The 26,912-nt window shown below is 35.0% G+C and overlaps 1 protein-coding gene across 20 annotated transcripts in view; it reads left to right on the forward strand.

The window, feature by feature from the left end:
- MYCBP2 (MYC binding protein 2) overlaps positions 1-26,912 on the forward strand; it is a 253,185-nt gene that overhangs the window by 158,771 nt on the left and 67,502 nt on the right. For 10 of the 20 annotated variants that reach the window (XM_057307879.1, XM_044381881.3, XM_044381882.3 and 7 more), the window contains 8 exons: positions 1,876-1,931; positions 8,012-8,127; positions 11,304-11,401; positions 12,027-12,143; positions 13,069-13,209; positions 21,839-21,913; positions 24,715-24,939; positions 25,804-25,936. In XM_057307879.1, the coding sequence (XP_057163862.1) occupies positions 1,876-1,931; positions 8,012-8,127; positions 11,304-11,401; positions 12,027-12,143; positions 13,069-13,209; positions 21,839-21,913; positions 24,715-24,939; positions 25,804-25,936 (961 nt within the window). The remainder of the gene's footprint in view (positions 1-1,875; positions 1,932-8,011; positions 8,128-11,303; positions 11,402-12,026; positions 12,144-13,068; positions 13,210-21,838; positions 21,914-24,714; positions 24,940-25,803; positions 25,937-26,912) is intronic. The other 10 variants (XM_044381888.3, XM_048215671.2, XM_048215672.2 and 7 more) reach the window with 4 other exon arrangements.

Genomic DNA, 26,912 nt, shown 5'->3' on the forward strand with positions numbered 1-26,912 from the left:
TAGGAGTATCACCTCTTTTACCCTACAGGAGAGGGAAAAGAAAGAAAGTAATACAGATGCTTGTTAATTTGTAAATTGTGCAGCCAAAAGAATTATTTAATATGACAGTAATTATACGTTTTAAGTTGGATTAGGAGTGATGAATGTCAGGGTTAGGAAAGGGGGAAAATGAAATATTCATTATGGAGAATGAAAGAGAACTGATGAGAAAAGAGTTATCACCCATCCTTGAAGAATCAGATGAAATTGGAGATCCTGTATTAACATTGCAGAGTGTGTCATATGAACATGGGTAAGGTAATCATTTGGATTGATTCGGCATTGAAGTTTTGCTGGATAGCTCCACAAATGAATAGTGTGAAAACGGAGTTCAGCAGATGGTGCTTAAAGAAAGGACAGTGGAGCCTAATTGGTTTGGGCAGGATGATAGACGAAGATCCAGAGAGGGGGGGTTTGGATGAAAAGGACCAGTAACCTAAGAATAGATACAGTAGGAGTCACTAAGGCAGAAGAACTGTGAGCAGGCCCTTTTGTTGTGATTCAGAGAAAGAACAATTCTGCATAATGTCACAGGTCTATGAATTTGGTGTGAGTGGCTTAAGTAGAGTTGAAGTTAAGTTTGTTGAAGAATTGAGGGAACTAAAGAGCTGGAGTTTTGGATGACTCATCCACTGACTTAAAGAATTCGAAGATAAACAATCTTTTCGATTTTTATTTAAGGGATTTACTTTTTGGTCCCCTTACCTCCCTAATCATTCTTTTAGTTTCCTGTGAACATGCTTCAATTTGTATAATTTCTTTTGAAAATCTGGTTACCAGAACTGGATGCAGTTTTTCAAGACTATTCTGAGTAGCCTAGGGTTAGAGCATTTACAGTATACCATTCCCACACTGTCTCCGAGATACCAGTGCATGTTCCAGGAAAGGGATTTTCTTATATCCGCCATTCACACATACTGTGTGCTACTCAGCAGTCTGCCAAATATTGTGAAGGATGGGAAAATGAGATACGATCTCTTCTTTCATTAGTAAGTGTGATATGTATTTTGAGGGAAAATGGTGGAGTGGAAAACACATTGTACTGGGAATCTGGAACCCTGGGTTTTCCTGCTAGACCTAACGTTAAGTGGCATATTTCTCATTTGTGACTTTTTAGTAGGTGAAGGCAGCTAGATCTTTTCTAAATCACATTCATGAAAATAGAAACATGGGAGAAAGGAAGGAGGCTTCTGAGTGGTGTGGGTGTGCCTCTCTTTACTATAAGTAGAGTAGAAGTTAGAAGTGAATCAGCAGTTGGAGAACTTTACCTGAACTTTGAAAGATAATGATCAATTTGGCAATGTTGCAGGAATACAAAAATATTGGGAATAATGTGACTAGTTTCAGGTACATACAGTCCATTTTTGTCTTTACATTTCACCATAATTTTTTCCAGACTTTTTGTTACTTTTATTAAGAAAGAGATTGTTCTCCAGGTCCAGTTGCAGCAATCTTTATATTATGGATGCGTGTCCTGTTTTGGTTATATGAATTGCAAATCTGCTTCTCCCAGGTGAAGGCTTTATCCTTGCTCTTTATTTATAGTGTCTTTGTTTGGGAGAAATTTCAAATTTTAATGTACTCAAAAGATATTTTTTCCCCTAAATTTGTTGATGGTTTGTTTGTTACATTTGGGTCTTTAACACACCTAGAATTTATTTTTGTAAAGGGTGTGATGCAGGTAATTGAGTTTTTCTTTTTCTCCTATGTGGAGAACCAGTTGTCTCAGCACAATTTATTGATGTTTTATCACTGCCTTAGGAATGTTTCTAATGAGTTACTGCTTTTGATGGAATTTCTTACTTTACTGGATTCTTACCGGTCTCTTTCTTAAAGGTTTATGAAAATTACTCATTTGAAGAACTGCGTTTTGCATCACCAACTCCTAAAAGGTAAGGATCATTTTTGTAACACATAGCCAAGACATGTATTGTCAACTGCTTGCAACTAACATCATCCTGCATTCCAACTTTATTTTCTGTATGTAGATATTATATAGCATTTTTTACATTCCAGTAGAGATTTACCGCAGATTTTATAATGTATAGATTTACAGATAGAAGATATTTATATTTAGTTGTAATACTGCCAATATGTTACATAATACTAAGGTACTAGAGAAAGAATAATTCGTATCTAAAAAGATATATATTGGCTTGTTTAGAGTTGTTTAGTTTGTTTTTCCAGTTTTTTTTTCCTTCTCTCCTTTACCTACTGAGTTACAGAGCGATTTCAGTGTATGTTGTACTTCTATTGTTAGTTCTGAAGTCTTAATTTTTCAGCCTTTGAGTAGTTTTAACTCCAGATTTGAGCAGATTTTTTTTTTTTACTTACTATTTTATTTGCTTGTTAGGGGAAGTGCTTGTGGAAGCCTTGAAAAAATCATTAGATGGATTGTACCTTGGAGAGACTCCATAAAATTTAGAAAAAGCTCCAAGTGGACCTGAAAGAAATTCTTAAACATTTCATTATATCACATATCACATATCACATGACTTACTAGAAATTAATAGGTTACTGTGACTTTATTCTAACATGTATTCAAAATAGAGTTTTAAAGCACAATCTAGAAAGTTTTCTATAAAAATAGCCAAGTTTTGAGAATGTATCTTTGTGTAGAAATAGGGAATTAACATTCTGTCTCAGACTTAATTTTAGTTACAAAATGTCCATACAATGGAGGCAAATGATTTTTATAAAAAAATATGAACTCTATAGATTTATACCATGTTAAATAAGAAAAAAATTTGCAAGTAGTTTTTCATATACATTAGGCATTTTACACCTAATTAAAGAGTCTCGTCTAATTAAATGCATTATTTATTCAGCAATACTATTAAGCATCTGCTGTGTGAAAGGCACTGATAACAGTCTCTGGGATACTTTTATGAATAAAATAGACAAGGTGTGAGTTCTTATGACATTTACATTCCTATGGAGAAACAAACTATAAATAAGTAAACAAAATAGGAATAATGAGGTTTTTTTGATAGAGAGTGATGGGGATAGGGGAGGCCACCATAGTATTGGGTGACAGGAGAGGCCTGTGTGAGGAGATGTTTTTTGATTGGAGAGCTAGGTGGTAGTTGGCCATGTTAAGATTTGGAGGAAGTTCATTCTAGGCAGAGAAAATCTAGGGTGGATGGAGTTGATGTCTTTGAAGAACCAAAAGAGAGTGGTGCAGGAGACTAGTAAGCAAGAAGGAAAATGGTTGAGGATGAGATCTGAGAGGTAGGTGATGACCTTGTTATATAGCCTACTATAGCTATAGCCTGCCTACTGGTAGTCTGGGTTAAGGGTTTGGATTATCTTCTGTGCAATTAATTTGATGGGTTTTAAGTGGGGGAGTGGTATAATCTGATTTATAGTTTTTAAAAGATCATTCTGGCTATTCTCTCAAGAATGAATTAGAGGGGAGCAGGAGTGGAAAGAGAGAGATGAGTTAGAGACCATTAGGTGGCTTGGACTAGGGGTGGGAGGGAGTTAGAAATGGCATTGAAGAGAGTGGATGGATTTGGGATAGACTCAGAAGGTGAAGCCAATAGCCTTTCTGCTGGAATGGAAATAGGAAGTGAAAGAAAGAAGATCAAGAATGATTGTAGATCTTTTCAGCTTCAGCTGTGGTATAGGGTATATAGCAGTGTAGTAATATGGGGGTTGGCCAACTTTGCCCTGCAGACCATATCAGGCCTATGTTTGTAAAGAAAATTATGTTAGAACATAGCCTTACTCATTAGCTGTGTACTGTCTGTGGCTGCTTTTCACCCCACAGTGGTAGAGTTTAGTGTGGCAAAGACTGTTTCGTACAGTAGACTAAAATAGCATTACTGAAAATGTTACTGACCTCTGATATAGAGTATCATGATTTCTGTGAGGGTCAAAAAGTCTGAGAAATGAGCGGGTGTTTTTTTTTGTTCTCTTTTGTTGGGTGCTGGGGTGAGTGAGAAATAAGAGTTCTTGTTTGGATAAGTTAAAGTTGAGATGCCAAGATGTCTCCTGGTCATCTAAGTGGGGATATTTCAGTTTGATATTCAGGGGAGAAATAAAATTTGGAGTCATCTACATAGAGATGGTATTTAAAACTGAGGAATTGATGAATGATCAACTAGAGAGATGCTATTGAAAGAAAAAAGAACTAAAACAACCTGGAAGAAATGGATGCCTTCCTGGAAACCTATAAACTACCAAGACTGAAACAGGAAGAAATTGATTATTTAAACAGACTGATTAATTATGAAGAGATTGAAGCAGTGATCAAAAACCTTCTCAAAAACAAGAGTCCAGGGCCTGACGGATTCCCCAGGGAATTCTACCAAACATTCAAAGAAGAAATAATACCTATTCTCCTGAAGGTGTTTCAAAGAATGGAAACAGAAGGAAAACTACCAAACTCATTCTATGAGGCCAGTATTACCTTGATCCCCAAACCAGGCAAAGACCCCATCAAAAAGGAGAATTACAGACTGATATCCCTCATGAATATGGATGCCAACATTCTCAACAAGATCCTAGCTAATAGGACCCAACAGTACATTTAAAGGATTATCCATCAAGACCAAGTGGGATTCATCCTTGGGATGCAAGGGTATTTCAGCGTTCGCAAATCAATCAGCATGATAGATATATCAACAAGAAAAGAGTCAAGAACCATATGATCCTCTCAATTGATGCAGAAAAAGCATTTGACAAAATACAGCATCCTTTCCTGATTAAAACCCTTCAGAGTGTAGGGATAGGGGTACATTCCTCAATTTCATAAAAACCATCTATGAAAAGCCTACAGTGAATATCATTCTCAGTGGGGAAAAGCTGAAAGCCTTTCCCTTAAGATCAGGAATACAACAAGGATGCCCACTCTCTCCATTATTATTCAACATAGTACTACAAGTCCTTGCAACAGCAATCAGACAACAAAAAGGGACAAAAGGTATCCAAATCGGCAAAGAAGAAGTCAAAATGTCTCTCTTCGCAGATGACATGATACTCTCTATGGAAAACCCAAAAGAATCCACCCCAAAACTATTGGAACTTATAGAGCAATTCAGTAATGTGGCGGGATACAAAATCAATGCTCAGAAATCAGTTGCATTTCTGTACACGAACAATGAGACTGAAGAAAGAGAAATTAGGGAATCCATTCCTTTTACAGGAGCACCAAAAATCATACGTGATCTCAGAATTAACCAGAGACGTAAAGGATCTGTATTCTAGAAACTACAAATCACTCTTGAAAGACATTGAAGAAGACACAAAAAGATGGAAAAATATTCCATGCTCATAGATCGGAAGAATTAGCATAGTTAAAATGTCTATGCTACCCAGAGCAATCTACACTTTCAGTGCTATCCTGATCAAAATACCAATGACATTTTTCAAAGAACTGGAACAAACAGCCCTTAAATATGTGTGGAACCAGAAAAGGCCCCGAATTGCCAAGGAATTGTTGAAAAGGAAAAACAAAGCTGGGGGCATCATGTTGCCGGATTCCAAGCTATACTACAAAGCTGTGATCACAAAGACAGCATGGTACTGACACAAAAACAGACACATAGACCAATGGAACAGAATAGAGACCCCAGAAATGGACCCTCGGCTCTTTGGGCAACTAATCTTTGACAAAGCAGGAAAGAACATCCAGTGGAAAAAAGACAGTCTCTTCAATAAATGGTGCTGGGAAAATTGGACAGCTATATGCAAAAGAATGAAACTTGACCACTCTCTTACACCATACACAAAGATAAACTCCAAGTGGATGAAAGACCTTGATGTGAGACAGGAATCCATCAAAATCCTAGAGGAGAACATAGGCTGCAACCTCTTTGACATCAGCCACATTAACTTTTTTCATGACACATCTCCAAAGGCAAAAGAAAAAATGAACTTGTGGGACTTCATCAAGATAAAAAGCTTCTGCACAGCCAAGGAAACAGTCAAAAAACTAAGAGGCAGCCCACGGAGTGGGAGAAGATATTTGCAAATGACACTACAGATAAAAGACTGGTATCCAAGATCGACAAAGAACTTCTCAAACTCAATACACGAGAAACAAATAAATCAAAAAATGGGCAGAAGATATGAACAGACACTTTTCCAATGAAGACATACAAATGGCTAACAGACACATGAAAAAATGTTCAAAATCATTAGCCATCAGGGAAATTCAAATCAAAACCACATTGAGATACCACCTTACGCCAGTTAGAATGGCAAAAATTGACAAGGCAGGAAACAACAAATGTTGGAGAGGATGTGGAGAAAGGGGATCCCTCTTAAACTGTTGGCGGGAATGCAAGTTGGTACAGCCACTTTTGAAAACAGTGTGGAGGTCCCTTAAAAAGTTAAAAATTGAGCTACTCTATAATCCAGCAATTGTGCTACTGGGTATTTACCCCAAAGATACAGACGTAGTGAAGAGAAGGGCCTTATGCACCCCAATGTTCATAGCAGCATTGTCCACAATAGCTAAATCGTGGAAGGAGCTGAGATGCCCTTCAACAGATGACTGGATTAAGAAGGTGTGGTCGATATATACAATGGAATATTACTCAGCCATCAGAAGGAACAATTACACAACATTTGCAGCAACATGGATGGGACTGGAGGAGATTATGCTAAGGAAAAGAAGTCAAGCAGAGAAAGACAATTATCATATGGTTTCACCCATTTATGGAACATAAGAAATAGGAAGATCGGTAGGAGAAGGAAGGGAAGAATGAAGGGGGGGTAAACAGAAGGGGGAATGAACCATGAGAGACTGTGGACGCTGGGAAACAAACTAAGGGCTTCAGAGGGGAGAGAGTGGGGGATTGGGATAGGCCAGTGATGGGTATTAAGGAGAGCACATATTGCATGGTGCACTGGGTGGTATATATATGCAAATAATGAATCATGGAACACTACATCAAAAACTAAGGATATACTGTATGGTGACTAACATAACATCATAAAAAATTATTATAAAAAATAATAAAAAAAGAAACGATCTTTGAATCTTAGGTGCTTAAACAATAAAGAGGGCCAAATTAAAAAAAAAAAAAAAAAAGAACTAGACCCAAACCCTAGGACATTTCATATGTTAAAGGGTGGTCAGAAGAAGGAGACCCAACAAAATACTAAGAAACAGTGGCCAGTGAGGTAAGAGAAAAATTAGGAGAATGTTGCAGAAGCAAAAAGAAGATATTTCAAGAAAGTAGAAGTTGTCAACTATCAAATGCTACTGAGACACTGCTGAGGATGAAGAAATGACCATTGAATTTGGGGTCATTGGTGGCCGACAGAAGCAATTGCAGTGAAGTGCTGGGAACAAAGGCCTAACTAGGAAAAGTTGTGGAATAGAACTGGGAATGAAGAAATGGAGAGGGTGATTGTAGACAGTTCTTTAGATGAGTTTTGATATAAATGGAAAAAGGGACATGAGACTTTATTAGAGATGGTTGTAATATCAAGGAGTGTTTAAGATGGGAGATTTTGAAGTTTGTATAGAAATGAGATGGAAGTAGAAATGATTCAGTAAAGTGGGAGAAATCGATGATGAGTGAGAGCGAGCAAGGTAATTACAGCATGGAAGTGTTGAGGGAATGAGATTCACTGCACAAACGGGGGGAGGGGGGCCGACTTTAAATAAGCCCCTGGGCACTTCTTGCATTATGACAGGACAGACAGTAGAGAAATGGAAAGTAGGTTTATTAATTTCTTGGCAACTTTGGGGTTGTATTTAATTGCTTCTTTTTCTCACTGAAAAAAAAAAGTGGTGAGGTCATGATCCTCTGAGAGTTGAGGAAGAAGGGTGATGGAGGTTTGAGGAGGGGAAGAAAAAATGAAATTCAGTCATTTTGGAGGATAGGAACACACACTATGGCAGGAGAATAGGATTGCCATCCATCATAATAATACAGTCAGAAATTATCTTAATGATGTTGTCAGCTGTTTAACAAAAAGTAAATTTTCTAATATCCATCTTATTTCTTTTCAGACCCAGTGAGAATATGCTGATCCGTGTCAATAACGATGGCACTTATTGTGCAAATTGGACTCCAGGGGCTATTGGACTCTACACTATTCATGTGACCATTGATGGCATTGAAATAGGTATTCTTTTTTTAAGTTATGAGTTACTTAGTGCAAACAACCAGAATCAAAATTGTCTAAATTTCTCCTTAAGTTATATCATAGACACATGGACAGGTCTCATTACTTATTTGGGTCTTCGTTTCCTCCTTTACAATGACTCCTTAAATAGTGCGTTCAAAACCTCTCAAAATTTTGTAATAATTTATGGTATCATTATAGCACTCATGACTCCTTCCCTCCATTCTCTAATGTGACTGGTCAGGTATGGTCTCCTCTCTGTTGCTAAATTTATAACCATGTGCATACCTCATCTCCCCCTCATGGTCTGTCTTCCTTTTGTGGCGTAGAGCAGAGACCATCTCTCTCATCCTTGTATTTCCCAGTCTAGCTCAGTGCCTGGCACATATGGCTGCCCAGTAAATAGTTATTGAATGAATGAATTTTCTTTATCCACCACTAACTTTGAAAAGTATATTGCTTTTCCTTTGGGCATTAATCTTTTCCTTTACAACTCATGTAATAGGACAACAGAACAAGAAAGCTCTAATAAGTGTTTATCAATATGAATTCCTTGTAACACTAATTCCTGATGCTTTTCAAGAGAAAGGGTCTATGATGAGGTAGATTTGGAAAACCTAAAACTCTAATCTTGGACATTCATACAATTCACATTAACATGAAGGGATTCTAAATGCCCTAAAGTTAAGAATCTTGTCTAACTTTGTTTCACCTTTATCCTGAGACCCTTTGCCTGTAGGGCAGAGGGAGTCAAGGTGGAGATAAAAGCAATACTGATTCACATTCCACCAAAATACCCTTTGAAGTATTCTGGTTTAAGTAGTTTGTTTTTACAGTGAAGGTCTAGAGGCACTTTATGTTGATGTAACTGTATAGAATGTGCATTAATGTAACTGTATAGATTCAGATATATCAGATTCCCCTATACTGTTCCAGAGACCTTTATCCTCAGTCTTTGCTGCGCTCCTTTATTTCAATATATCCGCAAAGCCTTTAGTTCAGCACACTTTAATTTGTTCTGAGCAAAACATTGTTCTAGGTAAGACAGTTCCTGTCAAGTGTTAACAATTACTAATGATTGCTCACATGAAGTAGAATATAAGTAGTGACACATGAGAAGTACAAATTATAAGAATTCAAAAGTGGAGGTAGTCAGGAATGGCTTAATCTTCACTGATAGTGGGCTGAAGAAAACTGATAACAAGGTAGATAAGAAAAATCCACTTATATTTGTTTTTTGAAATGAAACGGAAGAAAATGATTCATATTTACTCAGCATCATTTTCTTTCCCACCTTTTATTTTTTTTTTTATTTATTTATTTTTTTAAAGATTTTATTTATTTATTCGACAGAGATAGAGGCAGCCAGCGAGAGAGGGAACACAAGCAGGGGGAGTGGGAGAGGAAGAAGCAGGCTCATAGCGGAGGAGCCTGATGTGGGGCTCGATCCCATAACACTGGGATCACGCCCTGAGCCGAAGGCAGACGCTTAACCGCTGTGCCACCCAGGCGCCCCTCTTTCCCACCTTTTAAATTCAACTTTTTCACAAGGCGACCAAACCGTCTATAGGTTAGGACAGATAATAATTCGTTAGAATAACAATGCTATTAATAGCTAATATTTATTGAGCATTTAATATATGTCTATATTGTTTTATGCACACCTTATATTTTAAATCGCCTCATTCTCACAGCTCAGCCAGGTAGGTGCTATTCTTATTCTCATTTTATAGATGAAAACACTGAGGTACAGAAAGACAATTATGTGGCATGTGGGAACAACCAAGACAGTCTAACATGAGACCCCCAGCTTTTAACCACCATGCTGAACTGCCTGCTGGTCAGAACGGTGATTGGTGTAGCTGATGTTATAATCTGATACGGTGATCTGGCACAGCGATCTGATGTTGTGAGCTAACATTTAACCTCACAAGGGTTTCTTGTTTTCTTTTCTTTTTTTTTTTAGAATCATTTCATATGTTCCAGATAGAAAATAGGAACCCCTTTCTTTTCCTTAAACCTCTGAGACACTCATTTGGAATCCTAAGATCATTTTTCAAATATTTCTCTTTTTTTTTTAAGTTTTTATTTAAATTCCAGTTAGTTAACACAGTGTAGTATTAGTTTTAGGTGTACAATATAGTGTTGCAGCACTTCCATACACCACCCAGTGCTCATCAGGACAAGTGCACTCCTTAATCCCCATCACCTATTTCACCCATCCCCCACCCCCTCCCCTCTGGTAACCATCCATGTGTTCTCTAGTTAAGAGTCTGTTTCTTGGTTTGCCTCTCTCTCTCTTTCTCTTTTTTTTAGCTTTTGTTAATTTGTTTCTTAAAGTCCTCATATAAGTGAAATCATATGATATTTTTCTTTCTCTGACTGACTTATTTTGCTTAGCATAATGCACTCTAGCTCTGTCCATGTCATTGCAAATGACAGGATTTCATTCTTTTTATGGCTGAGTAAATTCCAGTGTACATATACACCACCTCTTGGTGGTGTCCTCGATGGACACTTGTGCTGTTTCCATAATTTGGCTATTGTAGATAATGCTGCCATAAACATTGGGGTGCATGTATCCCTTTGAATTAGTATTTTTGTATTCTTTGGTAAATACCTAGTAGTGCAATTGCTAGATCATAGGGTAGTTTTAGTTTTAATTTTCTGAGGAACCTTCATACTGTTTTCCACAGTGGCTGCACCAGTTTGTATTCCCACCAACAGTGCAAGAGGGTTCCCCTTTCTCTACATCCTCTCCAACACCTGTTGTTTCTTGTGTTGTTAATTTTAGCCATTCTGACAGACATAGGTCTTATTGTAGTTCTTATTTTTGTTCTTGTTAAGTTTTTATTTAAATTCCAGTTAGTTAACATATGGTGTAATATTAGTTTCAGGTGTACGATATGGTGATTCAGCACTTCCATAATCACCCAGTGCTCATCACAAATGTTTAACCCATCCCCACACCCACCTCCCCTGTAGTAACCATCAGTGTGTTCTCTGTAGTTAATTAAGAGTCTGTTTTTTAGCTTTTAAATATGTCACCTTTTTTAAAAAGACAGAATTTAGATACTTATTTTATTTGTGTAAAATAGTCTGTGAATGTACATAAGGTTAGGTTTGAGGATCCTTTCTCCCTAGTATTCTCAAATGTTCCCTTCCTTTCCTTACAGATGCTGGCCTAGAAGTTAAAGTAAAAGACCCACCTAAAGGGATGATACCACCAGGAACTCAGTTGGTCAAACCAAAGACTGAACCTCAACCAAATAAGGTTGGGACAGAATGAAATAAGAATCTGAATTGGTCAGAGATTTATTAATTTTATTCATTGGTGCTCAAGGTGGTCCTCAGACATCTAATATTTTAGTTGATTTCAGTATTTGAATTCTAAATATCCCAAAATAAATTTGAAGAGTATTTTGTGGTAATTCTAATCATTTCTAAATTGTAGAACCTGTACTTTCAGGCTTCTTTGTATAATGCTAAATTAAAAATTTTACTGAAATTAAGTGCATAAAGTTTGCAAGGAAAGTATCTTATACTGTTAAAAAATAAGTAAGCATAGGGATTTTGATAAACTACTTATTAAAAAGGAAATATTGGTAATAGAATTTGGATCATACCTTTCTAAAAAGAAAAAAAAATGGGCCTTTTTTTTCTTTTTATCATATGTCTTCAAAGTTTAGAAAGGAAATTATAAATATGTACATTTAATACTTGTAAAATTCTGTTGTTATAAATAAACCACTGTTACTTGCACAGGGAAACTAGTTGCAAATAATTTTGGAAACTTTCTCAGAATTGTAATACTTTCAAATCTGTTTAATTTTCTTGCTATTTATACGATCTCTATTCTGTGCTTTTCCATCTCAACCGTCTGTCTTTGCTTTTCCCAGGTTCGAAAATTTGTGGCCAAGGACAGTGCAGGACTCCGTATCCGTAGCCACCCTTCCCTTCAAAGTGAGCAGATAGGCATAGTAAAAGTTAATGGAACTATCACTTTCATCGATGAGGTAATTTGTAAAGAAACACTTGGTAATAAATTTTGAACAGAAAGTTTTTGAATTGTTTACATGATAATAAGGTTACTAAATTTTCTGCTAGTGTGTTGTAATTGGTTTGGATAGTGTTTGGAAAATTGTTTTGTGGGATGTGTTCATTGAGTTTCAAACATTTTATTTTTCTTTATCAACAGAAAAGTAACTAAAATTACGTTTAAAAACAAATAGATAAGATTTCATTTTTAACCTGAAAGAAAATCAACAAGTAGAACCTGGGGGCACCTGGATGGCTCAGTCCATTGAACATCTGCCTTCAGCTCAGACCTCGGGCTCCTGGGATGGAGTTCTGCGCCAGGCTCCCTGCTCAGCGGGGAGTCAGCTTGTCCCTCTCCCTCTGCCACTCCCCACGGTTCATGCTCTCTCTCTCAAACCAATGAATAAAATCTTTAAAAAAAAAAAAAAAAAGGAACCTATACAAGTACTCACTGAAAATGAGTAGATTTTTTCTTAAATATTTAAAGTATTATTTGTTCTTAAATTTATTTAAAACACACATATTGCTTTAACTTCAGACAACATATTTTTCCAGTAATACAACCATGTAACTTCTGATTATTAAAATCTAAATTGAGGGGAGGGAAGAACTTATGTTCTTTTGAAAAACATTTTATGTTTAAACTCTCCTAATGTATGATTTCTTTGTGCTTTTACTCCTAAGTGACATTGTTTTTACTGTTTTACCGTGTGAATTACTACATCGCTTGTCATTCTTTGCTGCTTTTTCCTTAAACTTTCTTTTTTTACTTACCACCTGCAAAAACTAGATGCTTAATCTTCATGTCCCCCATTGTTTGCCTGCTCTGTAGCCTTTTAGCCCTTGCTAGCCTCATAGGACTCACAGGTGGGCACGGCTTGTTTTCATTGTTTATTTCCGTAGATCCACAATGATGATGGTGTATGGCTGAGATTGAATGATGAGACAATAAAGAAGTATGTTCCTAACATGAATGGTTACACTGAAGCCTGGTGCCTGTCCTTTAATCAACATCTTGGCAAGAGTCTTCTGGTCCCAGTTGACGTAAGTAAAAGGTGGTTTTAAAAAGCATAATAGGTACACTCTATCCTCATTACAGGGCTTTCTTTAATTAAGGCTTTTCAGTTCTGAGGTAAACCACAACTAAATAACTTTTACTTTATAAGTGCTTGAATTCTTAGGAGATTCTGTGTAATGAAGGTGGAGTTTGGCAGGGCTAAGGACTTTAGTACCTATTATGATCCATCACAGGCAGGAGGTAGTAAAATGAAACTAGGCCTGTGGAATTCCTTTCAAAGAGGTAGAGAATGAGAGTATATTTTTTGTTTTTTTCCTTTCTTATTCACGCTACTGTTTGGAATGAATTCCAAACTAAAAATTGTGAATTCAGTATTATTATACATTGAAAAGCATGTATAACGTATTTCTTTTGTATGTTGGCATTTTGTGATTAGTTCTCTGTGTTTTGCCTAAGTTTGACTCTTTCTTGGCTTACAATACTACTATGTTATAATACTATTGTGTAAAAATAAGAAGGATTTTTTTAGTCTCCTTAGTGGTGTTATAGTGTTCTAGTTGAAACTAAATCCTAGTGTCAGAGAACTGATCGAACCTCTTTGACAAATGCAGTAGAGTACTTAGAGCCGGTGTCCGTAAATTTAATAGTAACCCATAGCTCTGTTTATAATTTAAACAGAAATATATGATTTTTCTTCCTTTTCATTACCATCAAATGTATGTACTCCTTATGACATTGTTCATAAATAGCACTGGAAAAATTTTATTTAAAAAAACTTTAGTATTTTAAACAGTTGAATTTCTTAAAAATCACTGTATAAAGTTAGCTTATTATATCAAACCATTCAATGTATTTTTTGTTTTCCTCTGATAGTCCAGAGTGTGTGCGCCAAAGGGGCAGTTATAAATGATGATTTTTTGGGGAAAGAAATAATTGAACTTCTATTCGGGAAAAGAAATAATTGAACTTCTATTCATATTTATTGATCTCATTCTTCTTTATATTCTTTTATATATGTTTTATAATAATACAGTAGGAAGAGATATATCTCTATTTCTTACTAACAGGTGTGTGATAAAGTTTGAAGAGTGTTGGTGTACTATTTTACTGAGGTTAAGCTAAACAATGTTAACTGTATAATTAAAATATAAAGTTTTGAATAAATAAACCAGGTCTTCCTTAATTTCCCTCACATTTGTATCTGCATTTAAAAATGAAAAGGAGGGACGCCTGGGTGTCCCAGTCGGTTAAGCGGCTGCCTTTGGCTCAGGTCATGGTCCCAGGGTCCTGGGATCGAGTCCTGCATTGGGCTCCCTGCTCAGCAGGGAGTCTGCTTCTCTCTCTGCCTCTCCCCCTGCTTGTGCTCTCTCTCTCTCTCTCTCCCTGATAAATAAATAAATAAAATCTTTAAAAAATAAATAAATAAAAATAAAAATGAAAAGGATTTTGACCCTCTGGAAAAAGGGACTAGTCTGGAAAAGAAATAATAATTCTTTATCATTTGTATCTAAAGAGTTAGCCTTAAATGGTTTGAAACCATTTTCCATTATCTCTGATAAGGCATTATATTAAGTTATATTATCTTTACCATCTCCCCCACTCCAAAATTTTCTTCTTAATTCCTTTGTTTGCTCATTTGAGGAGATGCTTTTGGAAGAGGAAGATATTCACACAGATAAAATGAGAATAAGCAAAGGTAGAAAGGAAGAGCAAGAAGTGCTGTGTGTTGAAGTTTTAAATCCTATGGTTTCATTTTGGAACAGTGATGTTCCATTATTTGATGTTCTTAAACCCCATTCAAGAGACAGTTTATAGTAGACAGTCTTTTCAAGATCAGAGAGAGAAGGGCAGTAACGAAGGTAAGAAAGAAAGATAAATGGGTGAGCCGTACAAATACTTCTTGATGAGTTTTTGCTGGAATGTCAAAGAGGCTGTCACTGATTTATTTGCAAAAGTCTAGAGACAGAATATTGAAGATAATGAAGTGACTTGTATTTTCTAGCCTTTCTTTATGTTGAAGAATGACATGAGTTCTGTTTGAATGTAGATAACTCAGAATGCCTGGTATTATTGATAAGGCTGAGGTTTTCCCCTTCCTTTATTTTAGTAGTGACTTGAGATCCTTATAAATTAAAAGAAAGATGCCAGTGAAAAGGGGGAAATACAATATAGATAACAAATTTGAAGACTGAAAAAGGAGGAGAAAATGGAGTTCAGGGCACATTTGGAGAATTGTTTTGTGAGGGAGCGGAGGGGGATATGTATGGCAGTAGGCAAGTTTTTTGGGGTAGAGGAAGAAAGGGAAGAGGTTGAAGGAGACCATGATTTTTATAAGACAGAAAAGAGGAAAGACATCAGTTGAGATTGAAACAAGTGAGTTAAGTTAGCGAATTTAGAAATGCACTAAAGGTTTAGAATAATGTTTGAGAGAAGCAGAAGAGAAATCTGAAGAAAAACTTCTTGTTTCTGGATTAGTGCGCCACTAAGGACCCAGTGAGACCAATGGATGGATCCATTCTGGATGCCCTTCCTCACCCATAGTCCTAAATGTCTAGAATCTAGACTCAAAGGTGCCAAGAGAGTCGATTGTGGCGTTAGCTGGAATTTGGGCCTGCTATGACAGAAAAACAGGGACAAAATTTCAGATGCTGATGAAAGAGAACTTGAGATCACCAACTGTGGAATTCAGCCTGAGTTAGAAATGTGAAAGAAGTGGAGGCATAATTCAATCCTAGAACGATATATAGAAGTACACTATAGTTGAAGAGGTAGAAGGATAGACGGTTTGTGTGATAAAGTAGAATGTTTGAATTTGATACCAAGTTAGAGCATTTGACTGAATGATACAACCTGTTAATGTGGCCCTGAGCAGGTGGCTGAAGTATAATGGAAGTGAAAGTCATTCTAACTGCCTCAGTCTAAGAACTAAAAGGCTCAGCAGTTGGGTGATCATCTACATCAGTACAAAGACACACAGATGATGGCAGCACTGTGACCCACAGGGTTAAAGATATTTACCATTGACGGAAGGGTCCCTGTGGATACAATATAAATATGGGACTGATGCAATAGTTTGATGCTGAATCAGGGAGAAGCATAGAGCCGTTTTAGTATAAAAATATGAGAACAGGTAGATGACAGAAGGGTTTATATTTTATGTGGTGACCAAAGATGACAGAGGGGATAAAACTAACTGGACTATGGCTCTAAACAGATGTGGTATAAAGTAGTTCCAGTGCAGGTATCAGATGAGGACTCACACAGTCAGCCTGGTGTAGGCAAGAACAGGCTGGTTTTTCAAGGTTTTGTCTGTAGGGACGGGTGCAGGCCCCTTACACAGTCAGTGTTTTTAATGAGTATGTTACTCCGTAGGGCTAAACATGATAGGGGATAGAGGGAGTAATGATTCCATTTCATCCTCTCAGGGAACTAATACAGTAAATAAATGTATCTTTCTACTTCTTCATTTGTATCTCTTACTATATTTATTGCTAGGAAAACACATTCACTTTCCACCTACTTTCCCTTTCTACTTCAGTCCATTTATAAATAAATCAAGTATAATTATGGCTAATAATTGTAAGACACTACTCAGAGAGGGAGAGAGCTGGGAGATTTAAAAATAATATAAAAATAACCAAGAACAGATGCCACTAACTTAAAAAGATGCAAAAATGCCAAAAAGTTGCCTTTAGCATTTTTTACATCTACCTCTTCAACTTTTCTAGTTAAAACAATTTTGCATTCACAAACGTGTACTTTTTTGGGATCCTGACCCAAATGTTGCGGAGAGTGGGAGTGGGGATTAGAAATTTGAACACTGACTAAACATTTCATGAACTATTTTTAAAAATCACTGTAAGTAATCCTATTTAAAATAGGCTTTAAAGTGATTTTTGTTACACTGTCTTGTGTACTTAACCATAGAGTAGAACTCTTGTTGTCATTGCAAATAGGTACTGTAGCTAACTTTTGGCCTGCCTAACAATACTTCATTACTTTGCCAAGAATTGATGGCATCCTCACTTAGTGCAAATGTGACTCGCACTGTATTTTACCCCTTTAGTAATGCTGTAGTTCAGAGAGTAAACAGTATAGGCTTTCCTACTATATATAACTGTATTTTTAAAAATATATTTTAATTAGTGGTAAGAACAGGGATAAATATGAAGAATACAGACCCTTTTTTGTGAGGTGCTTATGTGCTATTCGTACATTGTACCCTTAAAAAAAAAACAACTTTGTGCCCTTTTTAGAACACACTGTTCAATTTTGCATCTTAGAGTCTTTGTTTATGTTGTTTCATTTGTCTAAAATGCTTTCACTTCCTTTTTTTTCTACCTTTTTTACTGTTTTCCTAGTTGATCAAGCTCAAAAATTTCTGTTGACATCTTCTCTGTACTTCCCAGTAATGCTGTTGTTAGTAATTTATTAGTTATTCATTCAAGGACTGTTGAGTCCTTATTAATGTACCAAACACCAAGATAGGAAGTAGGCCTTGAGTGGAGAGGAAAGGGGAGGTGTACAAAATAAATAAGATGGAGTGCAGTTCTTCCTCTTGGGGTGCTCACTATATAATTTGACAGACATACCATTCTCAAATAATTAGATTGCATTGTGATAAGTCACAGAATGACTTCACTTAGAAAGTGATACTTGAGAAGAAAAGTCTTGAAGAAAGGTTGCCAAGAAAAAGCGAAGGAATTTCTAGACAGAGAATCAAGTGTCCAGAGTTATAGAGGCCTTCTATGTTTGGGCTGAAAACTAGTTAATATGGGTGAAGTAAAGGATTGGGGGTAGAAAACATAGAAGTACTGAGGAAATTAGGTTTCCCTCTCTTTTCTCAGCACTTTGTCTGTAAAAGTAGAAAACCCTTACTTCTTACCCACAATGTTTTTAGTTTGTTTTCTTGCCTTCAACCCATTTGTACTTGTATACCTCTTATTTCTGTTGTTAAGCTTCTTAAGGGTAAGGACTCATTAAGAATCCCTTCTTATTCATACACATCTCTTCCAACTGTTAAATGTAACATTTTGCTCGTGGTAGGCTTTCAACATTTGTTGAATACTGAATTTTAAATCTTGGCATTTGATATGATTGTGCTGCTCAGAATAATTCCTATCACATATATGCTTCTTCTCATTTGATATTCTCTCATTTTATTTCATTGTGACCTGTGATGTTATGTATTTTATTTTTCTTATTTTTCTAGTGTCAACAGATAGCTACTCTCCCAGGATCACAAATAGAAAGTAGTGCAGAGATAAGGATACATATAGTTACAAAAGGATAAAGTAAATATATAGCTATAAAAATTATATTACTTTGGGTAGAACTCTCAAATTAAATAAATGTGAATATTCATAACTTAATGATTGAATATTGTGATACATGTTGAAGGTGGCGTAGGTCATGGTTCCATCATGAAATGATTAGCTCTCTGGACTCTGAAGTTGATGTAGGTCAGTTTGAGAAGGCATACGGCATAAAATGTTGATCTTAAATTAAAATCCTGAAGATTTGGAAGCTACAAAATGTAAGCAGGCTAGTATGATGTTTCATAGTTTGAGGAAAATATAAGTAGAAAAAGAGAAAGAATCAATTATGTACCTGACATAGGAGTTTTTTTTTTTTTTTTTTTTTTGGAAAACAAGTTTACTTCTAGGATAGGGCTAGGAGATATCAGTGATTTGAAACTTGTAGGCCCAATTCTTTGGATACTTTGCCAAAAATGAGGTCTTTCAACTTTGTGAAGGTTGAGTGGTAGAGTTTATATCCAGGAGAGTAAATGCTCATTGGAAGTGTTCTAAGACATCTTTATAGTGCCTATTTTATCTGAATTCTTGCATAAGCAACTTGTGTTTCCAAACATCTCCATGCATTTATACAAAGCTACGTAGGCTGATTGGTGTTCACATGTAGAAAGTAGGTTGATTTTTCCAAATTTAGGGCCCCAAAGAGTGGAGGAGAGATGAAGGGAAAATATCTTTTGGTAATGTCTCTAACAGCATTACCCAGGGCAGTTGGTAAAATTAGCAAATATTTTCCACATTTTATGTCCAGTTTCATTCTTATGGGTTACCTGTTGATACCTGATAGCCACAGCTTTAACAATACCCTGAATTGCTTGGTTTTGTTATGTTAATAATTTGTGTATGTATAAACATAACGTGTTTTTTAATCTTACTAAATATTTACTTAATATACCATTAAGAGAATAAAATTAAGGCCATTAAAATAATACTCATTGTTATACATATGCTGTTTTTAATTTTCCTGAGACATTTTATCGTTTTCTCTTTAAAAATGGCAGTTCTTAACTCTGCTCATCTAACAGCACAATGAAAAAATTATTATCATTTTGCATGAACATTTGGCATGTTTGGTCATGTATTTTCACAGTGAAAATTATACACTTACTTGATCCTTCTGTGCCTTGAACGATTATCAGCTTAGAGTTGCAGTTTGGTGCTCTTTAATTTAGCTAGGGTTTCAGTATGCTTTAATTTTTAATTTTCTTAAGTGAACATCTCTGTCTTTAAAATAGTCTTTGAGGATTTAGATTATTATAGGTATGTGTGTTTGTGTATGTATATACACACACATATATATATACATAGTGGTACTCCTATTAATCTATGAAAGCTAATTAATGTATTTTAATAATAAATTGAGACTGGAGAAATTAATATTTTCATGCATATTCATATCTGTAGACTAAACTTTCCTAAGTTTTCTAAAGAAAACCATGCAAGTATATTTTATTTTTAAACTATAGCTTTCTGTCTGCTGTATTTTTGATATTTGTTAAACACAGTTTTATTTGGACAGCCTATTCTGAAAATAATAATAGTAAACCAGTGTGGCTAAGAATTTTCCGCAAATTCAGAACAAAAGCAAACAAGTGTCAAATTTGAATCCACATATGATTAACATGTACAAAATTGATTTGATTGGCAATTTATTACAATGGTTAGCAGTCATGTCAATTTAAAGTATCATTGTACATGTTAACTCATGTTCTCAGACTCAGACAACACTTAAGTTTGCACATGAAATAAAAGAAAGTTACAAGCTTTAAATATTGTTAATCACCACATTGCTTCTTTATCACTAACTTCTTCTGCCTTGCTTTTCACACTGCTTTTTACATTGCTTTTAATACTAGAGAAATCTATGCTAAAAAAGTAGAAAATGCTAAAAAAAAAAAGAATCTTGATACTGTTTTATGTCAAAAGGTCTGCACCGCTATTTTCTGTGAAGGTGAAAAACCATTGAGCACATAGCCCAAAAATTCTTATATACATCGATGAACCACTAAGGACATCTTTTTCCCAAAAAAATAGTATTTTAAAATGCTTTGCATTATGTTTCTACTTCACCTAAAGAGAAAGGACCCTATTTGCTATACATTTTTAAATGTGGAGGGGGGTTTGGTTTTTGGTTTTTGTTTTGTTCTACATTTATCTGTTATTACTAGAAACTCCTTTTTCTGGCTTTTACACGTCTATATTTCTGAATTAACATACATATATATGTACATGGGTGTGTATCCACATCTATCCATACATATATACATGAGGAAAATACAGAACTAGAGAATATTAAATAAATTGTCATTATCTAAAATGGCTTATAATTAGTTGGGAATTATGTTTCTTTTGTGTTGAAGTTTTAGATGATGACAGCTTTTATTAACATTTTGATTGTCCTCTTTTTTTTTTCTTCCCAAATAACCATTTATCAGAGTATTTACATAAGCAATAAAATTGTGTAATTGCTACTCACTGGGAAGGTTTAATTTCAGATCACACAACTATATTCAGTAGCATGATATTTTTATGTAAAATGTATACCATTTACATTTTCATTAAGACATTTTGTGAAGATGTTGATTTTTCTAGGACCATGCTGCTGCAAGTTGCTTGTTTAACAAAATATTTTTAGATTCTAACATAGATATGAAAATGCTCTGTGCATTTCCTAAACTTTGAAGATGGAGAAAACTAGGCCTGTCTTTTGAGAAAAGATTCAGATTATATGTTTTTCTGTATGCTTTTCTTACATTTTTGCTAACAGCTTTCAGTAACATTTCCAAATGATTTTTTCTCATTTAGAGAAGAAAGGGAAATTGAAAAATGACTTAGATTTTTTTTAACTTTTTTCTTTTTTTTCTTTTTGTACTTTAAAAAGTGAAAATGTCCACAGATACTACATGCCATTATTATTCATAATTAATAATTGCACTGTCTATAAAATCTATATTATTTACATTTTCTTTATAAAACAGCAGACTGTTTTCTGTCATAAAACAAATATGGCTTGTACTGAAATAGATATGTTGTGTATTAGAAGAGTTTTAAGGTTTCCTACTTGCATTGACTGTCTTAAGCTTTAAATCAATGTCTGGCTCTTAATTTTAGTAAATGGCATGACACACTATATCCATGGAGAGCTTTTGACAAAAACTTATTTATCAGTCTTTCTTTGCTGTGTGGTTTACTCAGGTGGCTTCAGTTTCCCTTTAGTAAAATAATATCACAGTGCTGGTGTTAGAGTACAGAACAATGTTGTTACTGTGAACGCGTCTTCTGCAGATAATATCCTGTTCCCTTTCTTTGTTGATATTTTTCTTTCTTAAACTTTGTCGCTCAGAGTATCTTTAATGCTAGCCAAGGAGTCAGGGATTTGGACGTATTTTCATGGACTTCCAAAGCTTTTTTTCCCCAGGTGAGTTAACTGTAAGGAACAGTCATACGTTATTCAGGTATTTCAGCATGTATAATAAATTTTACCTTCTACCTTTTGAAGCCTTTGCTTATGGTTCATAAAAGAATTTTGCCAAACAAGTGCTACAGTTGAGTTTCCCTGGTAATCCTTTTCCCTCTACTTTTGCCAAAAAATGTATTGTTAGTTTAAGTTAAACTTTTATGTGACTTCAAATTTGCTGTATGTAATTTATGACTAGCTTCTCCCCAAATGACATACACATCTGGCTTTCTCAGAGAGCTTGCTTATTTTAGTGGGAAAGTCCCGACTCTGTGGCTCTTCTCTTCTTCCCTAGCCTATCACAGCACCCCTTTGGATGTTCATCTGAGAATGGGGTTTGGGAATGCAAGGAGAAAAAAATAACACTGCACTTCATCAGTTTCACACGCTGGTCCCCAGGTCTTACATTTCTGTACATGCTAGGGTTGCTTGAGAATGACAGCTACAGTTCTACGACCTTTTTTTGTCTGTCAGTTCTTCTTATACTGCTTAGTATTTTTAAAAAAATGGCTAGACTTTGTTTTACATTTATTAATTTGTATAGTTTCTTTGTTTAATAATATATTAAATATTTTAATAGAAGTTCTCATATATTGCCTTTCACTGAATAACTTGCAATTGTTATTAGTTTTTGCCAAGACTTACCTCTTAATGTTACACTAAATGATCAAAAGTTGGAAATATTGTTATAACGTAGTTAAAAGCTGTAGATATATCATTGAATACCAGTGAAATTGATTTTTCACTAAATCTATTCATATTTGCTTGTTGTTTTTGAAATCATACCATGTATTTTTTTAAAAATGAGTTGTAAATGGACTAACGTGCCTCTTCCAACTATAAAATAGCATGATGTATTTACTAAAATTAATTATTCACTAGACATTTTGAAATGTTTACTAAAAACTTTGTTAGTGTAATAGCACAGTTTATAGTTTAGACCCTTACTCTCCATTTTTATTTTGAGCACTCTCTTTAGTATATTCATATGTAAGTTTTTACAAATACATATGCATGGGTAAGTACAATGCATATTTTAAGTTTATTTAGTTTATAAATCTAATCTAAATTTTTCAGGTATTTAAAATTCTCATTTCCATTAAATTGCCAATGTGTAACTAAAGAATGTTGGATAAATACAGCATGACAATTATATTAAATGCAAATAATGTAAAAATTGGTGATTATTTGTATATGTAAAAATTGGTGATTGTTTACCACCATAATGAAATGTATAGAATATTATGTGAAGGTTAATAGTGGGTTTAAAATTTTCCCTGACCATATGTTGAATTAAAGTCACAGGTACACAGAATTCTTGAGTCCACGTTTCTTTTAACCTCAGAATTTTATTTTTAATTTTTTACGATAGAAAGACCCTTTAGTATGAGACTACTTATAGCGATAGAGGGATAGAACTAATCAGTATTATTTTATCTTGCATAAATGTTAGTGGGTTTTTTCATTTTTATTCCATTTATATGACATTACTAAATATTAATTTAATTTTAACCTAATGTTTGAGTAAGTGCCCCAGTATGGCCGTCTTTTGTTGTATTTATTTATTTATTTATTTATTTATTTTTTAAGATTTTATTTATTTATTCGACAGAGATAGAGACAGCTAGCGAGAGAGGGAACATAAGCAGGGGGAGTGGGAGAGGAAGAAGCAGGCTCATAGCGGAAGAGCCTGATGTGGGGCTCGATCCCATAACGCCGGGATCAGGCCCTGAGCCGAAGACAGACGCCTAACCGCTGTGCCACCCAGGCGCCCCTGTTGTATTTAAACATAAAGCAATTTGTAGAGTCTCTAGTACTGTATTTAAAAAATACTCAGTTTAAATCTGTCTTAAGGGAGTAGTAATGACAATATAAGTACCCCCAGGTTGGAGCTTTCCTTTACATGTAGTTGGGAAGAAGAGCAAACATGAGGAGGTTATTCTTTCTCTTCATTGCTTTCACATAGGAAACAATTTCATTCAGATTCAACAGAAAATTTAGGGCATATCCTTTTCTTTCATTTTAGAAGTAACCGTTTTATGTCCAAATGCATTATATTTCTGTAAAAGTGCATCTTTGATAGTAATCTCTGTACTGAAAGTATAATCATCTTTTTCTTTTAAGAGCATTCATATATCACTGTTTAGTAATGGCCTAGCAAATCTAGCAAGACATTTTTATTTGTATTATATTAAGAAAGTATGAGTTGTTAAAATCTTGTAAGCAGTTATATTTTATGCACATTTTTTCATCGTTGCTATCACTGTTTATAGATAAGTCTCCAGAGTCTTCACACCTGTTTTTTCTATAAATAATTATTACAAAGTAGAAGGAAATGAAGCTTTAGACTTTTTAACCCATACCAACATACAGCAGTGCAGTAATAATGATTCAAAATTATTCAGTTGTGGTTCACAGAGTATATTTTTGTTGTTTTTCCTACTGTTTAATATTTCATTAAAAGATAAAAGTAAAATCAAGTACTACCATATTTCTTAAACTGTAGTGGGCAAAAAACAGAGGTTCATTTGCTCTCCTGCTAACTTTTCTTTTCTTTGCCTCTATTTTAAGTATTATTCAGCATTGAAAAACTGAAAGATTCTTTAGTAGTGGTATTAATGTATATATTTCAGTTATCTTTGGATATGTATTCTCTTGTTTGATAGTATTATAGACTTGCTGTGAAAGCTATTGATAAGAGGATGGCAAAAGTGATAATAGATTGTATTTTGTTTATTTTTTTTTCCTATTCAAATTTTCAGGAACCTAAAACTAATACTGATGACTTTTTCAAAGATATAAACTCCTGCTGCCCACAGGAAGCCACAATGCAAGAACAAGAGATGCCGTTCTTGCGAGGAGGGCCAGGCATGTACAAGGTAGTGAAGACGGGACCTTCCGGTCACAACATCAGAAGCTGCCCTAACCTTAGAGGTATCCCAATTGGAATGTTAGTTCTGGGAAACAAAGTCAAAGCAGTGGGAGAGGTATGGATTCTTGTAGCTTCATGACTTCTAAAATATTCCTTTTTAATATAATACAACCAGAGCATCTCTTTCTTCCAAAGGTTGCCATTTCCATCCCAGGATTTGAAATGTTAATGTTCTTTATCTTTGCTTGTGTTATAAATACTACTAACATAATTTTTCTGTGTTTCTTTTTTAAGTGATTTTTTTCTCATAATTATCCTTGTGAAAACAATATTTATATTAACAAAATGACTTGTATATATGAATGTTTGGTATGTGCATGTATCTTTTCATTATTACAAATGTACTATAACGTCATGGATTAACAGCACTTTAAAATATTTGCTATGAATTGGTTTGGAGATGTAATACATACAAAGAGTTTCATTTCTTTGTTCCCATTTATGTGTCTTACTGAAGTCCTGAGCAAATAAAATTACTTTTTAGTCAACTATGGCATTTGCCTCAGCTGATGAGCTTGAAGATGTAGTGTGTCATGCTATTTCTCAACGTCAGGGTCATTTTCAGGTTGTATTATAGACATGACCAATCTAAATAATAGTGTGCCATGTTAGGACATTTTAGGTGCCAAAAAGAAAAAGAGAGCGCCACCTGTTTTGGGGTAATGTTTAAAGTTACTTAGGGATTATCCTGTGCCTAAAAAGTATTATTTTTACCAAAGTCATAAATAAGCAGCATTTTACAGAACTTTTTATTATTTCTGTCTTACCTCAGGCTGTGGTCTTAATTTCAGAAACTAATTTCATGGTAAAAACTTTTGGAATGATTACCCTATTCAAACACTTAAACTTGTTGCTGGTTTTCAGCCTGAATGCCCTGAAAGAATCAAGCCAATCAATCGTGCTTTTTGTTATGTACTAGGTAACCAATTCTGAAGGTGCGTGGGTGCAGCTGGATAAGAACAGCATGGTAGAGTTCTGTGAGAGTGATGAAGGAGAGGCATGGTCCTTAGCTAGAGACAGAGGCGGAAACCAGTACCTTCGACATGAAGATGGCAAGTTGGCTTAAATTTGTGATTTATTCTGATTAACCTCTGAAATGCAGAAGTAAACAGCTTTTTGTGTGTTTATTTTTTGGGTAAAAAACAAAACTAAAGGTTAAAATCTTACAGTTGTTAGCATTTGTTTGTAAAATAATGGATACGAAATGAATGCACATGTAAGAAGAGAATTAAAAGAAAATATGAAACATATGAATCCATCTTTGAAAACCGTGCTTTTTATTGCATTGATGTGGATTCCTATGACTCATTAATCTGTGCCAGTCCAAGGCTGAATGTTTTACCCTTTCTGCCACTAAGTGGAAGTTCACTTTTCAAACCATCAATCATAGTACTTCTCCCAGGCAATTTCATTTGATTGAATTTTGTGTCAGAATAGGAGCATTGGATGAATGCATAGCATCTTTTGGAGCGGTCCTATTTTGTTGTTAGAGTTTCAGCTTTCAACTTTATCTTTTTCAATAATGATCTAATTTAATAAAAGACTTTCCTTATTGTCCCCCTCTCTTCATTTTCCTGGGGGCAAAAGCATGGTTTTTCCAAGTTCAGACCATGTCATCACTTGGGTGAAGCTTTAACTGATCCTGACCGACTCAAGAATTCTGTATTCCCAAAGAATTATATTCACCACTAGACAAAACTGATATTATATTGAAGTTAATTTTTATATCTTTAAACCTAGATTGTGAGTCCTTTGTGGGACAGGCATAGGGTTTTTAATCTTCGTATTCCTCGTTCTAAAACAGTTTTGGCAATACTAATTGCATACTAAGTTTTGTAAATACAAGTTGAGTCACAAAAATATTAGTTAGGACATCAAAATAAATGGGTAAGTCAAGCATAGATTTTATTCCAAATCCCAAAACTTACAGGAAAAGGTCAGATAAGTAAAAGAACATGTGTATTAATCCAAAAGAATAAATTCACAGTATTTATTGTCCAGGAGGTAATATGGCCATAAGTATAAATA

The sequence above is a fragment of the Ursus arctos genome, unplaced genomic scaffold (assembly GCF_023065955.2).
Source record: "Ursus arctos isolate Adak ecotype North America unplaced genomic scaffold, UrsArc2.0 scaffold_10, whole genome shotgun sequence".
NCBI lineage: Eukaryota > Metazoa > Chordata > Mammalia > Carnivora > Ursidae > Ursus > Ursus arctos.